Raw genomic sequence first — 16339 nt, 5'->3', positions numbered from 1 at the left:
ACACATAATGCTAAGGTGCTGAAGGCAAAGCTGCGAATATGTTTTGTGGAGAGATCACAAGTTCCTGGCTCACTGCTCAGCTTGAACAACTATCAAACATTATTTGTACTCTTGTTGTTTTGTACATTAATTATTGCAATGTTTATTGACACCAATACTGTACTATATGTTCAAGAATGAAGCTTTCCGATTCTGAACACAGCATAAGTATCGCTGTATGAATAAAGTAAAACGCTGAAGAGTATACGCTAGGTTAATTAAGCACTCACAAGAACACATTCTGAAAGTAATAAAACAAGATAAGTGTACAAGATGTTCAATTATAAACATTTATAAATTAAATAATATGATCTTCTGGATTTTGGGTGATGTCTGGACAACCCCCATATGTCCTCGTTATTGCCTTGTAATCTTTTCTATTTACAATGAAGCAACAGTAATGTTCAAGATTTGTTATGAAATGCTGTCAGAAATTGAACACAGTGTTCGGATGAATAATGAAATAATAAGAAGTAACCGTCATACAGCTGATATGAAATTATTACAATCATACAAACAACAAAGACAAATTTTCAACTATTGGTTTTAAAATGTGTTGATCAATTATTATTTGACATCAATTAGGACTGGATTGTTGAATTATCATTGAATAACAAAATAATTTAAATGACATATCACTATCAGTAATACAGTTGGTGTTAGTGTAAAATCTAACGGTTTGCAGATATCTAGAATGATTTGACATAGAGGCTTTAAATTTTGCATAACACTTCAATCTACACAGAAAAGATCTAGTTCTATGATGGTTTGTGTCCCTTCAGGGAATTTGGCTGAAAATTAGCAAAGCCAACTCAGGAGGATATTTTAACAATGAATTGAGCTATAGATTTGAATTTAGTATATTTTGCTAATATCAGGGGACTTGCAAATTTCTTCTGTCTACCTACCTGTTTGTCTCTGTGTTTTTCACAGAATATCTCAAACAATTTGAGCTATGAACATTTGAATGTAACTTCATTTCTACTAATATAACATTGAGTCTGATAATGGTGCATGTCCTTCAATAGGATTTGGCTAAGCATCTTTGAACTTCAACCATTCAGGAGTCTGGCTTTTTTTTCTTCCGTCTGGGGGCTGTAAAAATGTATTTTCTTTCTGATTTTTTGTCTGTCCGCAAGATATACCTCAAATTAAATGAGCTATAGAACTGAAATTTTTAATGCAATTTCTGCAAAGCCTGATAAATTACATGTGATCTGGCATACTTCTGTCTTGTATCTTATACAAATAATGTATAAGACAAAGAGAAATAACATATGTTCAAAGGATTTTGTTGTAGTTTTCATTGTTGTTTTACTTCTCATGTACTAGATTATTGCACAGTACAAAATAAACTACACCATTGTATAGTGTACAATGAATGAAATTGAGCTGCTACAGAACAAAATACACTTTATGTCTGTGTAAAATGTAAGAGATAAAGTAGGGTTATAATAACTTAAGCAACAAAGAATCACGAAATAATATATTTATGAAAAAAGTAACCAAAGACAAGATTTACAATAAAATAAAGCAAAGTTCATAAAAAAGTACATTAATTTGAGTAAATTAAAGGTCTAGTCAAAACTTTTCTGGAATTGGTCAGTTATAATTAATTGAGAAATTTTAGAAACATTGTTATTACCTTATCTCACTTACTGCATTTAATCATTTGTCCATTTACATAACTGATCAAAACATAACTGGAATCCTTTACTGGAAACACTGAGTTGGACCATCACCAAAACATTGTCCTTCAATTGTATTCTCCGCTTTGGAAACAAGTATAAGTTAACTGATACCAGATTAGAATAATACGGAGGGTGTACAAAATCATTAAAATCAACATGTTTCTATTTCATAATGAAAGTGCAATTTCAGCGAACACTTTCAGAATGTCAACTGTGAAAACGTGAAAAACAAACAAAACTTTATCGGCCCTTTTTGCATCTGCAGCTGTGATGATAACAAAAAGAAAGCAAGATAATTCAGTACATTCACTATCAAAGCTGTTAATCACAGGAAAAGAAATTTCCCCTTCTGTGAATCTTTTGTTGAACATGGAGAGCAATTTCAAAAACCTTTTGACAGTACCTTGTATCATACAAATAAATAAAAAAATCTTGTAAAATCAATTGAAAACTCTGAATTAATTTTAATATTACAAAAATAGGCTCTTATTACTCTGTTATAACAAAACACTTACATACAAAACCCTAACTAACGCACAACACCAAAACTTGTTTAAAATGAGTTACAAATAAACAATTTTTGATTAAAAATGTTGTAATTTTCCTGTAATAAAAATAAAGAAATATTTTATATACAAGCCTACATTAATAAATGTTGTTGATCAAAATTCTATTGATGATTGTAAATATAAATACAAGAAACTATAAATAGAGCTTGAACAATTCATGTAAATACATCATACAACATAATAATATTAAGATACAATTTAGAACAGCCAAAGTATTATATTATAGTACCTTCAATAGTATTATCGCTACTCTAAATTGATGAACTTAAATTGTAGTCAACAAAGGATTACAAATCTTAAGTACATACTATAAAAATTGTAAGCATGCACAGCTTAACCCAACCAAAAGGCCATTATAAAATAGAATAGGACACATCTAAAGTTATTTAATGAACACATGAAATCACTTGAACATCTGTACATATTAATTTCACAGCTAATAACATAATTTTTTTTCTAACATTGTGTGATAGCTACATCAAAAAGGCTAAACAAATTACTGTATTTTAACTCTTTGAGTGCCCCCTTACATATGTTATCAGTATAAATATATCTATAAAGTGCCAGTGTAGACAATTTGTATTAAAAAAAACATTTAATATTGTACTACATTATTCTGGTAGTATATACTATATCACCATATTCATTAGGTTCAAAATTAGTGATTATAATTGGAAGTTTTGTATTGTTTTTTTTGTTTATTTTTGGTTTGTGAATCGTGCATAATAAGAATGTCTTCTTCTAAAAGCTGATACAGTGGTCAAACATATCATGGTTTATACAGAGATTTAGTTCATCATTTTTACTCAAATACTGCGAAATTTACAGAATATGGCCGACACTTTATGCATATGACATTGGGAAATGGCCATGACACTTAAAAGGTCATTTGTAATTTTAATAACGTAAATGTATTTTTAGCTATAATTATGTATATTTATATCTAAAGAAAAACAATATACATTTTCTTTTAGAATAATTTTAATTTGTTTAAAAATTATATTTAAGTACCTGTGAATGACTGTGGAAATGGAAAGTAAAATAATACAGGTGTTAAATAAGTAACTATCTTTAAAATATCATTAGCCTTTCAAAACTTTATTATTGATACTTAACTTCACAAAGAATAATTAAAACATCTTATACAGGAAACGAATACAATGATCACACCCACTTCCTGGACATAAGAGATTCCGTAAAGCGTATTTGGTCAAGCTTACTTTATTATTAATTATGATTTTTCTTCAATAAAATAATATCTAAAAAACATGCAAATAGTTTTAAAAGCTTACTTTATTATTACTTATTATTTTCCTTATTAAAATACCATTTAAAAAATCTTCAAACAGTTTGAATGACTACCTCTCAGAATATAATAACTTAGATCATCTGCCTAACAAAAACATGATAAGTACTGTAACATAAAATGTACGCTTTGTGGAATATTCCATGTTTGCAATTTGCTGCATGTACTTAACCAAATAAATAAAAACATTGTTTATGTTATAAATAAAAATGTTTATGCTACAAAATAAAACGTATCTAATAAAAGAACAACATGCAAAATAGGACTTGAATTTATTATGAGTGATTATTAAAAACTTTTGTATCAGGGAATAATGCCAAACTGGGTACAGAGAACTAAAAAAAATATTTTAAAGACAAATTGGGCAAAAGACTATCATACAGGTATATCAAGATCACATGAAGAAATGACAAGAAATGTGATGAGCATTTCAAGACGCCAGTGTTGTTACCTATACAAATATTACCAAGTTGTGAAAAGCGCAGCAAATTGTTACGGGTGTGATCTCTTGCATGATAAATAAATTAAACTGAACACCACACATTTTACATAGAAAATTAATAGTAAGACCCGTTTATACTATATTATAGAACAAAACGTTCCATGTGGGATAACATTATACCTGGAAAATGCACCTGTTTCCTATCATGTATAATACAAATCATATACATAGCTTGTTTCCTTTACAACATCCTTAACATAGAGTATAAATCAAAATTACACTTGTAATACCATGTAAGGATTTGAACAGTTAAACTAAATACAATCTATAACTAACCCCTTGAAGGATTATATAAGTAGAGAGTGAAAGCTTGGATGGGATTGATGTAAAGTTCATAAGAGTACAATACAATCATCTCATTCTTAATATGACAACAATGGTGCATTATGAATTTTAAATTAACACTAATGTAGATTTATTTATTTTCCAATATATGTAGAATTACAGAAAATAAGACTTATACAAGCTTTGTTGATAAATGTTTTGTACTATAGATAAGGAGTGATTCCCTTTTAGTTTACTTGAATTTAGGATATGAGATACTTATTATTTGAATTGTAATCCCTAATTTCCATAAATAGTTTCTGCTTTCAACACTTTCATGACAAGCACTAAAACATTTTCAAAATTAATTATCTTAATTTACCTTAGTTCAAGTGCTCTTAATTAACACGTTGACTGTGTTAGACACCCTAATGTGTGTATTAAATGGTTAAGCGTTAATACTAATAAATTAGCTTTCAAGTCACAGTTATGCTGATATCATTTTGCCTATAGCATAATTCAAATGTTAAGCTGTTAAAAGTGCTCATAAAAATTGAGATCATTTTCACAACCTAAAACAAAAACATAATAACATAAAAATAATATATTTACAACCAATCATTTTGTTACTAGAGTATATCAACATATGAAATATAAATTATGTATATGAAATTGTCTTCCTATATTTGTAGATTTTAAGGCATATTTTAAAGGCTTTGTGTTTATTGCTCCTAAAGGGAAATACAGTAAAACCATTGCTTGTACAAACACTAAAATATGCTTAAAAACATCTAGGAGATGTTAAAGTACAAAACTTACTATAGATAAACAGATGATCATTTGGAAATTGACTTTAGAAATGTGCAAGTGCATAAGACGGAAGAGACAGATGTTATCTCGGTAGATTGTACGCAAACTCAGAGTTCCAATCTCGAAGGAACACTTCCTCCAGTTGTTGACGAAGCTCTGTTATACCCTCCACCACCACCCCCACTCCTCCAGTCACCGTGAAGTAGTCTCCAGACCAATTAGATGTTCCTAAAAACATAAGAAATTTCATAACAAATCTTGCTAACATAAACAGCACTTATCTATCCTAATCTATTTTTTGGCTTAAATGTGCAAGACAAGTCATAAATTGTATACATTATGAATGCTTAAGTTTATGAAGATGTTTGATACTCAATCACATAAAATCCAGTGGACAGATTTGTATGAAATTTGGCATCTACATTGCGTAGATATCAGAATGAAACAAAGGCATACTTTTATTCCAAAATACCAGCCACAAAAGCTCTTCAAAGTAATTTAAAGAAAACATATTTACTGTAAAGATAGGCAATACATTTGACAGCCGATCAAGTCACAAAAAAGCAACGTGCTACGCAGTGTCACAGTATTTTGTATTTACATTAATAAATATCAGCTGTCATTGTGTGATACAAATAGTAATGGCAAATAGCATTATATAATTTGTATTCTAGATTACAACAGTGATCAATTCAGACTAATATGTTTATGTTAGACCATTCTCAACATAAAATCGTGAATGTTTACAAGTAGTACTTGAAATTGGCTTCCATACACATTGTGGGATGATATATATTAATAGTATCTGTAGGAACAAAAACGGAGGGATGGGACACTAACATGATTCAATGAACCGTTTGCTATATGACTACAATTTGAGGAAACAAGTGACCACAATGAGTCTATCGCTAGAGCAAGTGGGATCACAAAGCAATACACCAGAAAATAAATGTAATTTTTATGACAAAATCATTGAGGCATCACATCTACTTCATGTCTTTGTGTGCATGTCAGCATAGGATGTTCCACACATTATCTCGAGAACTGTTTGATCCATAGTGAAGAGATTTAGCATTAATGTAAGTGTAATTGAAGGGTAAGGCACAACTAGAAGTTGAGATTTTTCACGCTTCCTCCTTATACCCATAGTGGAATAAAAGCACTGGAAGTAGATGCTTTTTAACTGTAGTAGGCTTCTCAGTCCAAAGTATACATGTATACGTATCTGTAAATTAGGCCCAAAGATTAAATTGGAAAAATAATCACTCTTTTATGAGTAATAATAACTAATTGTTGGTTTGATATTGTTCTCCAAAATTCTGAGAAACCATTCACTCTAAAAGGACTTTTTGTATTTAGAACCTCATTTATCTATATATATATAAAAGAAAGTCGTGTTAGTTACACTATTTATAACTCAAGAACGGCTGAACCGATTTGGTTGAAAATTGGTAGGGAGGTAGCTAAGAACTGGGAGAAGGACATATGATACTTTTTATCCCGTTCCCGATTCAGGATTCCGCCCCACTGGTCTCTAAAAGTTACAAAAATACCCGTAAGAAATGCATTGCAGCAAACATATGTTATTAAGTGAAAGAACCTGTTCAAATTTAATCAGCTGTTCTTTATAAACATATATAATGCGAGAAATATATGTTTATATAATTTAATTACTATTTTTAAATTTCTTTACACCTATAGTTTGAAAGCATAGAGTAAAAAAAACTGTATCTTGAAAAAAACAATTGCCTGAATTCCAAAATGTAAACAAACAACTGTAAATTTGATTGACACTTTGACAGCTGCCTGTGTCATTTTTCTGGGTTACTCAGTCAAACAAAATGAAATCATGGCTACTGACATATAGATTGTCCTTTCAGTTTTACTTAATAATCAGTCAATCATGAAGTAATTTTTTTTTACCTTTGCAATAATCTGTTGGTTTTTAAAAAAGACAAACAACTTATTACTTCGATTGCTTTCGGTTCGGATAACTTTGTTTCGCACGAAATTAAACGATTTGCGAGTGTTTGTGAACATTGAGAGGATTATTATAAAGATGCCGCGACCCAGAAGATCAAATCTCTCTCAACAAAGCCGTAATGCAAGAAGGCTTCGTAACGTAGTGAACAATTCTACTGAAGAAGAACGTGAAATCGGACGACAAGAGCGTCGTGTTGGTATGGCCCGACTTCGTGCTTCTCAATCTCAAGAGCAAAGAGAGGAAGCCCGTGAAACAGCTCGCTTGGCTATGCGAAATCGGCGAGCTAATCGTACTGATCAACAACTAGATCAAGTTCGACACGCAAGAAGGAATACATCAGCTGTTAATTTGAATAGAGCATCATTTAGTCATGATTGCACTTATGATTACAGTTCGCATGTATCTGTACTTATTGGTCCAATGGATGTTGTTTGTGGGCATTGTAGTGCATTGAAGTTTGTTGGAGAGTCGCTTGGATTGTGTTGTCTTAATGGCAAAGTAAAATTGCCAATACTGACTCCCCCTCTTGATCCATCACTAATCACAAAAATAACAATTGGTTGAGTGAGCGAGCAATCTTGGCAGCTAAGAACAAGGATGTGGATGACTTGAACTTTTTAATTCAGAGTCAAATTGATGGTACTCTGCAAACATTCAAATGTATTGATTGCGTAAGAAACGAAGATGAGGCCACTAACTATCCAACTGAATTTTTAAACCTTTTGGATGTGCCCGGCTTACCACCCCATAATTTACTTTTGAAGGTTGGTGCAGTAGTCATAATGCTTCGCAATCTAAATCAACCAAAATTATGCAATGGAACGCGTTTGGTTGTAACAAAATTAATGATAAATGTGATTCACGCGACGATTCTTATAGGAAAATTTAAAGGTGAGGAAGTTCTTATTCCAAGGATTCCGATGATTCCTACCGATATGCCTTTTGAATTTAAACGAACTCAGTTTCCGATTCGTCTTGCATTTGCCATGACGATCAATAAATCACAAGGCCAATCTTTGAGCGTTTGTGGACTAAATTTAGAAAATCCATGTTTTTCTCATGGACAACTATATGTGGCATGTTCACGTGTCGGCAAACCATCTGCTTTATTCATTCTTGCACCTAATAACAAGACAAAAATGTTGTATATCACAAGGTACTCGACTGAAGAAAGAGAATCAATATTAATAAATTAATGTATCTGTGGCTTTGCTGCTTATTGCGATTTAAATTATTTTAGATAACTTACGAATTGTGTTTTTTATTTTGTTTTCCTATTTAAATTTCAGATTAGTTGTGAAGGAAAAAAAATCACATAGGACCTAATTTGATTTATATTTTACTTTGTCTTTTATTCTGCACATTTCAAGCACCAATGTGGATGCTGTGGACCCTTTAAGGCGGTACGAAGTTCGCCGGGTCAGCTAGTATGTAATAAATATCAAAATGTTGGAATTCACATAAGCTAATTTTAAAATCTAGGCAATGAGATGGTTTGAATATAAGATGAATCTGCATTACTCCTTTTTAAATTTTATTTCTTTTTCAAGACTTAAAAATATTCTACATAACAGCCGATGGCAAATGAATTTATTATTATTATTTAATGTGTTAACAGAATGTCATTCTCACTACCATTTCGTCAATAAAATTGATTTAAAAACCGTTTTTTTTCCAATTATTTAGTCCAATGGCAGCCAGCACTTCTGTAACAAGTTCATGTAGCTCCATATTTCCTTGTATATTCTTTGATTGAATGTAATTGTTGCTCTTAAAAGCAATTTAAATTGTACTAAGATCGCACATAAGGGTGGTAGCCTTAACACGGTGTGGCCATAGTAATAAATAAAAATTTATCTACATTGTACGTCTTCTTGCAAGGTTTTAGACGTAGTGAATCATACAATACGGCTTTCCTTGTAGACTTCTCGTCATAGATACCATCATGTTGCTCAAGCCAATCCACCATTTCTTTCTTTGTACTAGATTGAGAATGTGCGTTATCGTCTTGTTTTGCATGGCCAGGATAAGTGTTAGAGAGGGCTTCTTATCACTAACTTCGCCTGGTAAAATAAGACATCTTTACTTTTTTTACGCTAACAATAAAAAGAACAGAATTCTATCACTTAATAATAATTCTTTCCACTAAGTCTCACCTATATAAGCAGTATTGTCAGTAACCATGTATTTATTGTGGTTCACTCTTGCGTACGGAATCTTGCGCTGTTCCGCAGTCGAAGGCACCACAAACAGTTTCTAAAACATTAAAATGGTTTTACCACATTGGAATCTATGCTTGAGCATCATTAATAAATTATGCTGTCAGTGCTCGAGGGTGACTCAAGAACAGCTTTTTTTAAACTAGTTCATAATATAACATAAAAGATAGATCGAAAAATAATAATATATGACAGATCTAAAAATCCAAAATTTTACACTTTGATGAATTGTTTCGTGTTTTTACTCATATAGTTGTAATAACTACCACAATGTTACTATTTTTTATATATATACATATATCTCAATCAGCATACTGTAATAAGTATATGCAATGTTTTAAAATTAAATGTGTTAAAATTTGAGTGATTTATTTATTTTGAAAATAAAATAAAATTGTAAAAGTGACATGGCTGAGAAAAGTATTTTCTTCAGAATTGACAATTTTTGAAACATTTTTACATTTAAACAATAATAATAGGGAATTATTTATTGAGCCAAAGGGTGTTTGTGTGTATCATTTTAAAGAACAAGGATAGGGGTATTGGTCAAAAAAATAATACCTTGAATGTAACATGGGAAGTCAGTTGAACATTTTGGGTCAAAATTTCATTTTAATATTTTACAATTAATTTGATGTATCATATTTATAATTCTGCTGACTACAACCTTATCTAAATAATTAATTTATAAATGTTCATACCATTGTCTTTCCTAAGTCAAGACTTCAGCAGTGTTGAGATATTTGACTGTCATGCATAATACTATTGTTTGATTATTTGCCACAACTACATTCGATTTATGTTGGTAATACTGTTTTGTTTGTCACTCTCATAAAAATAATATTTTTTCTTTTAACTGTTTTGTTTGTTGTTGTGTAATCAACAAGTAACTGAATGTTTTCTTACAAGTAAGTTTCAAAGTGTATCTGTAGAGTTTTCTCAAATACTTATTTTGATACATACAACTGTGTTGTTTCAGAAAAAAAATGCCAAGAACAAGTAAAATCTTTAAGAATAAAATTGCTAAACTTTCTTTTCTTTAAGTGGACTCAAAATCTGAGATTGCTAGGCCCAGACCTGCAAGTAGTGGTTGTCTTGAGATAGCCTAGATTCACAAATTCTTTGTAAACCAGCCAGGTCTTCTGAAATTAAAATTGTGTCCAGCTAAAAGCATATGATAAGTATAAAGGAGGTAGTGGATTTTATTTGTGTCAAAATTATGTAAATCTTGGCAGCGAGTAAAACTTTAAATGCGTTTTCTAAAAAATATGTTTTTTAAAGATTCAGATATAAAATACAAAAGTTCTTTATTGTATAAACGTTTGACAGGTTTACGTCAAACGTTAAAATTTAAAACAAACTGGTGCATTGTAAAAATATAAAATACTAATACTATAATCAAGACTAAACTCAGCCAAAACCAGAATAACTAGCTTAGTTATAAAGAAATATCATTAAATATTCTCTTATTCTATAGTAACAGTTTTTACATTTCCTCCAGGACCAGAGGTGATATTGTCATGATTCTTTTTTGTTTTGTTGATCTTTAGTTTAAATATAAGGTCTAAAAGTTGTATTAACAGTATTTGTAATGCATTTTTTGAAAAGGCTTATACCTTGAATATTGAGGAAAAAGAAGTGAACTATAATTTTTGTAAATACTAAAATATGTCTTACAAATTTTGATATAACTGTTCCTAAGGTTTTTCTTATTTAAAATAGCCGAGATATGGTAAACCAACGTCCCTTACAAAGATTTAAGGAAAATTTGAAAATCTATAGAATCATGCTGTCCAGGCAATTATTTCCATATATAACAAAGCCAGACTCTATGTGTTAATTTTTATTTTACAGTAACTTATTCTAGAAATGCTTGACAGTTTCTAATTTGAAAACCTTCATTAACATTTAACCCTTTTAGGACCGCGCGTTTTCAGATTTTCTATGCCTAAAAGGCCGCCTTGTATTTTTAAAAAGTGTAAGGGTTTGGGGAAAAAATTGTATATTCTAAAGTAGTGGAGATATTTCAATAATTTTTTCAACAATTTTTTTCTGCCATGAAGTGACTAACAATAAGAAAATAGGTTTTTACTTTGTGCAAATCAAAAAAAAAAGGTTTGTTAACACCTATATAATAAAAAAAGTTTTTTGAAAATTTGTATGTAATCTAAAAAAAATAGAACAGTCCACACATATAGATACATGTATTTACAAGTTATTGCTTAGAAGATTGCAACTTATTTCAATACTTTTCTTCAATAAATTGGCTGAGATAGGAGGAAAAATAATAATAATGGTAAAAATTAGAAAATAGATAGAAGCAGAAAAAGATAACTTTAACGACAGAGAACAGGCCAATTAAGCAGTAATGAAACAATATTTTGTCTCTAATTCAAGTTATTTCATGGTCTTATTAAGTTTGAAAGTTCATGAGGTGGTGGTTCGGAAGGTCACCTTTAAGGCCGTTGGTCCCCAGGTTAAGTGTTAGAGAGGGCTTCTTAGCCCTAACTTCGCCTGGTAAAATAAGACATTCTTTACTTTTTTTTTTTTAGAACTATTCTAAAACTTACTCATACTAAAAAACTAAAAATAAAATTATTTTGCACACAGAAGAAATGTTACAGAACTGCTGACAAGTCTAACAAACATGTTTGGTGAGTGAGGCACACTCCATGTAAGCCTTTATTACATTGACACAGGCAGTTCTGGATCTCTTCATTTTACCACCACTTTGAAGACTAATTTTACTGCATACAGCACAACATTTTTCTTGTTTCCCTGGTAACTTGAATATTCCATAAGTTTGAGTAGAATAGCTGGCAGCCTGCTGGTTGTCTGGAGCATCACCGCCACCACCAGTACCACTGGGAGTCTTCATCCGTAAGCCATTCCTCAGTTATGTCTCTAATAATTGACACAACAAACTGATATCTAGTCATAGGCTTACCTTAAACAATTTAGTTTATACAGAATATACGAATTTAGAACCATTCGTCCAAAAACGTTGAATACAACTTTTTTCCAGAACTTGACTGTACGCCTCTCATCCAGATAAGCATACAGCATCATGTCGTTTGTATCAATTCCATCCATGTATCTGTTATATTCATCAATGACTTTTGGTTTATTTTTTATTCTTTCAAAAACCAAATTTTGTGCGCCTGGTCTGAACATCTATGGCTTGTGAATCAGACTAGACAAGTATTACTGGTCGTGACTGTGATGATTTTTCACGATAAGCTAGAGTCAAAATATAGTCACTCCTATAATATTTCTTTTCTCCAACAGCAAATTTTCTTTTGACATCATTGGGTAAGTTCTTCCGGTTTCTTCTTATGGTACCAGTGAGGAAGGTTTGTTTTCTGTACAGGTCTTGTATAAGTCCAAAGCTGGTGTAAAAGTTGTCAACAAATAAATGGAAAGCCTTTATTCAAATAGTTTCCCATTTGCATAAGTTTCATGGACAACATAGTAGCTAAGCCATACTTTTTAATTTCTTCTCGATCATCAGAAAATGAAGCCCCTTTATAACATGTAAACCCCAAACAATAATTTGTAATGGATCACAAATTACCCACAATTTGATACCCCATTTGTGATGGTGTTTGTTTGGTAGGTACTGTAGTAATCTAGTGTAGTTTTTTGTCCCAACCAAACTTTCATCAATTGATAATTGTTTGTTAGGAATATAGTGATGCCGTGAAACATTGTTGGCATGAGTTATAGCTGGTTGGAATTTTTGCTGTTGGGTCATAATCAGGATCAGTGTTTTTCGCCAATTTACTGTTGTCTGCCAAATGAAAAAACATATGAATGCATTGAAACCGTTTCTACTAAACATTTGACCAAACCAGGGTGTATTTTGGGTCATATCAGTACTCCAGTAAGATTTCAGTGTTGGTTTGTTGATCAGTCCCATGTTTAGTAAAACTGCAATACATGCTTTGATTTTCACCAACAGTAACATTCATCCAGTTTCTTATTTTATTGGTAATACTGATTTCATTGTCATTTGTGTACTGCTGGGCATATCTGTTTGTTTCTTTCACAATAGTTTGCAAAAAGGCTGTGGTAAAGAACAAGCAAAAATCATCAATAGGCCTAGCATTTGGAGGCGGACAATGTTTGGGACCTGGAAGTTCACTGAAAGAAAATAGGTGACTGGGTGGAGAATCTGAGTTTTTCATATATTTCTTTCCAAACTAAGTCATTCATATCATTGCCATCATCAGAATCGGACATTTCAGCCTCTATGTTCATTGGCACAGGCCTTGTTACAACTCTAGGCCTACCTTTGGATTTTTCGTCTAGGTGGCTCGTTATCGTCTGTTTCCGATGACGATGAACTAATAATTCTTGATGGTGAAAACCTTCTACCATGTGAAGTGGAGGGTTGATCGGTGGATTGAAATCACGATCGGCATCACTATCATCAACAAACTCGTCACTTTCACTACTCACGACAAAGTCAGAAGAGTCTGTCAAATTTTCTGGTCTTTCACTTAGATCGGCATCACTATGTAATAAATCTTCAATACTATCCTCGTTTCAAAATGTCTTTTAGTCATTTTGAAGCACGATAATCGTCTAAACACAATGAACAAAACGTAAACAAACTCGGCAGGGGCCGCGTCAGTCAGCTGGCGCTGGCGAATCGCGTGTTGGTCGCGGCTGAGAGCTAGCGCTACCAACTGCGCAATTTATCATTTCCCACTCCTCCGTGGATTAAAAATTTTACTAAATTCAAAGACGATTGTGAATGTAGAAACTATCAATAGATGTGGAGTCAAAATTTGGTTGAATCAAAGTTATTAATTATTTTCTTATACCCATAAAACCAAACTACTGATAAATCGTTAGTTGGTATTTTTAGCCTAAAAGACAAACTAACGATATATCGTTAGTTGGTCCTAAAAGGGTTAATACGGATAATAATATTTTATGCCAGAAATAAACATAGATAATTTTTGGAAACCTTGTGTGATCATCATCTAAAAGTCTTTAACATGTTTGCTACCGAGCGCTGCATATTTAGGTTTACTAACTGTTCCGAGGTCACTCCGATAGACTATCTGTAAAATACGGATCCTAACCTTCACATCATTAAAACTTACTTCACCATAAATACTGTCAGAGTCACTTAAGTGTTAATATTTCTTTTACAGTTTAATTATTAATGTAATTTAATCTTCAAAAGACACCTTAACACGTTCAATGCGGTTGCGGTAGATCTACTGCACGGCTGCCTCGCGCCAGGCGCGCATGACGTAGATCTACTGCACAGCGCCATTGTTTAGAAAACCCAGTCGGCAGTCAGTGTACTCTCAGCACTCGTCGTGTATGGTTGTCCGTTTTGCCGCTCGTGGGGATATACTTTTCCCGCGTTTTTGTGGTCGCCGTTCTCAGTTAGCGTTTTGTGGTTAGTTTTTAGACTACTTCAAATTTTACCGTTTTTGTTGTGTGTTTAGTGTTATTCTTATAATACAATAGACATGGATTTGCCTCCTGGAACTAGTGGAATCCAGAATAGACGTCAAGTTTGTGGCTAATAGTGATTCTGATTATGAAGACGGACCCTGGTGTCCCTGGTTATGCTCCGGACCTCGACGATGAACAATACGAGACTGATGAGTCAGAGGTCGAAGACCCAGGACTATGACGTAAGACCACCACAATGGAGTTCCTCAAACTATAGGTATGAAAGATGTACCGTTTACAAAAGAGGAAAAGTTTTTAGTCCCTTTGCCTAATGAGATTACCCCAATCAATTTTTTCTTGTTGCTGGTGGATGTGATTTTTTTGGAGGGCATTGTGGCTACTACGAATAGATACGCGTTGGAGTTATTCTGTGGACCTACTACAACCCAGGCTCACGAATCCATAAATGGAAAGACATTACCGTGGAGGATCTCAAATGTTTTTATTTGGCCTATTGCTGCACATGGGAATATTACAATTACCCCGAATACAAGACTATTGGAAAACTTGTAAGCTGTTTTCAACGTGCTTCCCCAAATTCATGGCCAGGGACAAATTCATGCTTATTTTGCGATGCATTAATTTTGAAAGGTACCCTAACCCAAACAACAGAGCTTCTAAAGTACAGTTTCTAATTGACTACTTCAACAATAAAATGGGACTCAATTTATTATCCTCAAAAAAAGTTGTGCATTGACGAGGGAATGGTTTTATGGAGGGGACGGTTGTACTTTAGGCAATATATAAAAGGGAAACGCCATAAGTAACGGCATCAAACTGTACAGTTTTGTGTGACCCCCATGGCCTAATACTTCGTTTTTTTATGTATTGCGGAGAGTTTTAGATGATTACGGTGGTAAGGGGCATGCAGCCAATGTTGTATTGAAGCTGATGCAAGGGAAAACTCAATTGTGGCCACAGTTTATTTATGGATAATTATTATAATAGTTTTTACTCTTGCCTCAAGCCTGCTCCGTAGGAATACATATTGCACTGGAACTCTTCGGCTGGACAGAAAATACGTATCTCCTGAAGTCAAATCGGCAACCCTGAAAAAGGGTGAAAACCATCGCCCGCTACGCCGAAAGTGTTGTTGTCGCCAAATGGAAAGACAAACGCGTTGTCTCTTACATATCCACTGAATTTGAAAAATGACATGGTGAATTCAATTAATCGAGGTGGTTTGGAGAGGACTAAAACCACTACCAATTGTTCAATACAACCATTTTATGAAAGGCGTGGACCGCAGTGACCAAATGATGTCATATTATCCTTGCGAAAGGAAAACACTGCGGTGGTATAAAAAGATTTTTGTCCACGTAATTCAGATGATGTTAGTGAATGCACACTATCTCTATAACGAAGTTCGCACATCAAGTGGAGAAAACAAAATGCCATTGTACGACTTCCGTCTGGAGGTTTATTGACAAGCTACTCCCGGACGTTCCCGAGCCTCCTCGACCTCTGAAGCGCCGCC

At 32.8% G+C, this 16339-nt stretch overlaps 1 protein-coding gene across 3 annotated transcripts in view; it reads right to left on the bottom strand.

The window, feature by feature from the left end:
• Positions 1–1508: 1508 nt before the first annotated feature.
• Positions 1509–16339, bottom strand: part of LOC124354001 (5'-3' exonuclease PLD3-like) — a 66707-nt gene continuing 51876 nt past the window's right edge. For 2 of the 3 annotated variants that reach the window (XM_046804112.1, XM_046804113.1), the window contains exons 10-11: positions 9322–9421; positions 1509–5409 (exon numbers count right to left, since the gene is read on the bottom strand). In XM_046804112.1, coding sequence (XP_046660068.1) covers positions 5264–5409; positions 9322–9421 — 246 coding nt within the window. In that variant the 3' untranslated portion in view covers positions 1509–5263. The remainder of the gene's footprint in view (positions 5410–9321; positions 9422–16339) is intronic. The other variant, XR_006921650.1, reaches the window with a different exon arrangement.

Source organism: Homalodisca vitripennis, chromosome 2, assembly GCF_021130785.1.
Source record: "Homalodisca vitripennis isolate AUS2020 chromosome 2, UT_GWSS_2.1, whole genome shotgun sequence".
NCBI classification, from domain to species: Eukaryota; Metazoa; Arthropoda; class Insecta; order Hemiptera; family Cicadellidae; genus Homalodisca; species Homalodisca vitripennis.
This window is presented reverse-complemented; position numbering and strand designations above follow the sequence as displayed.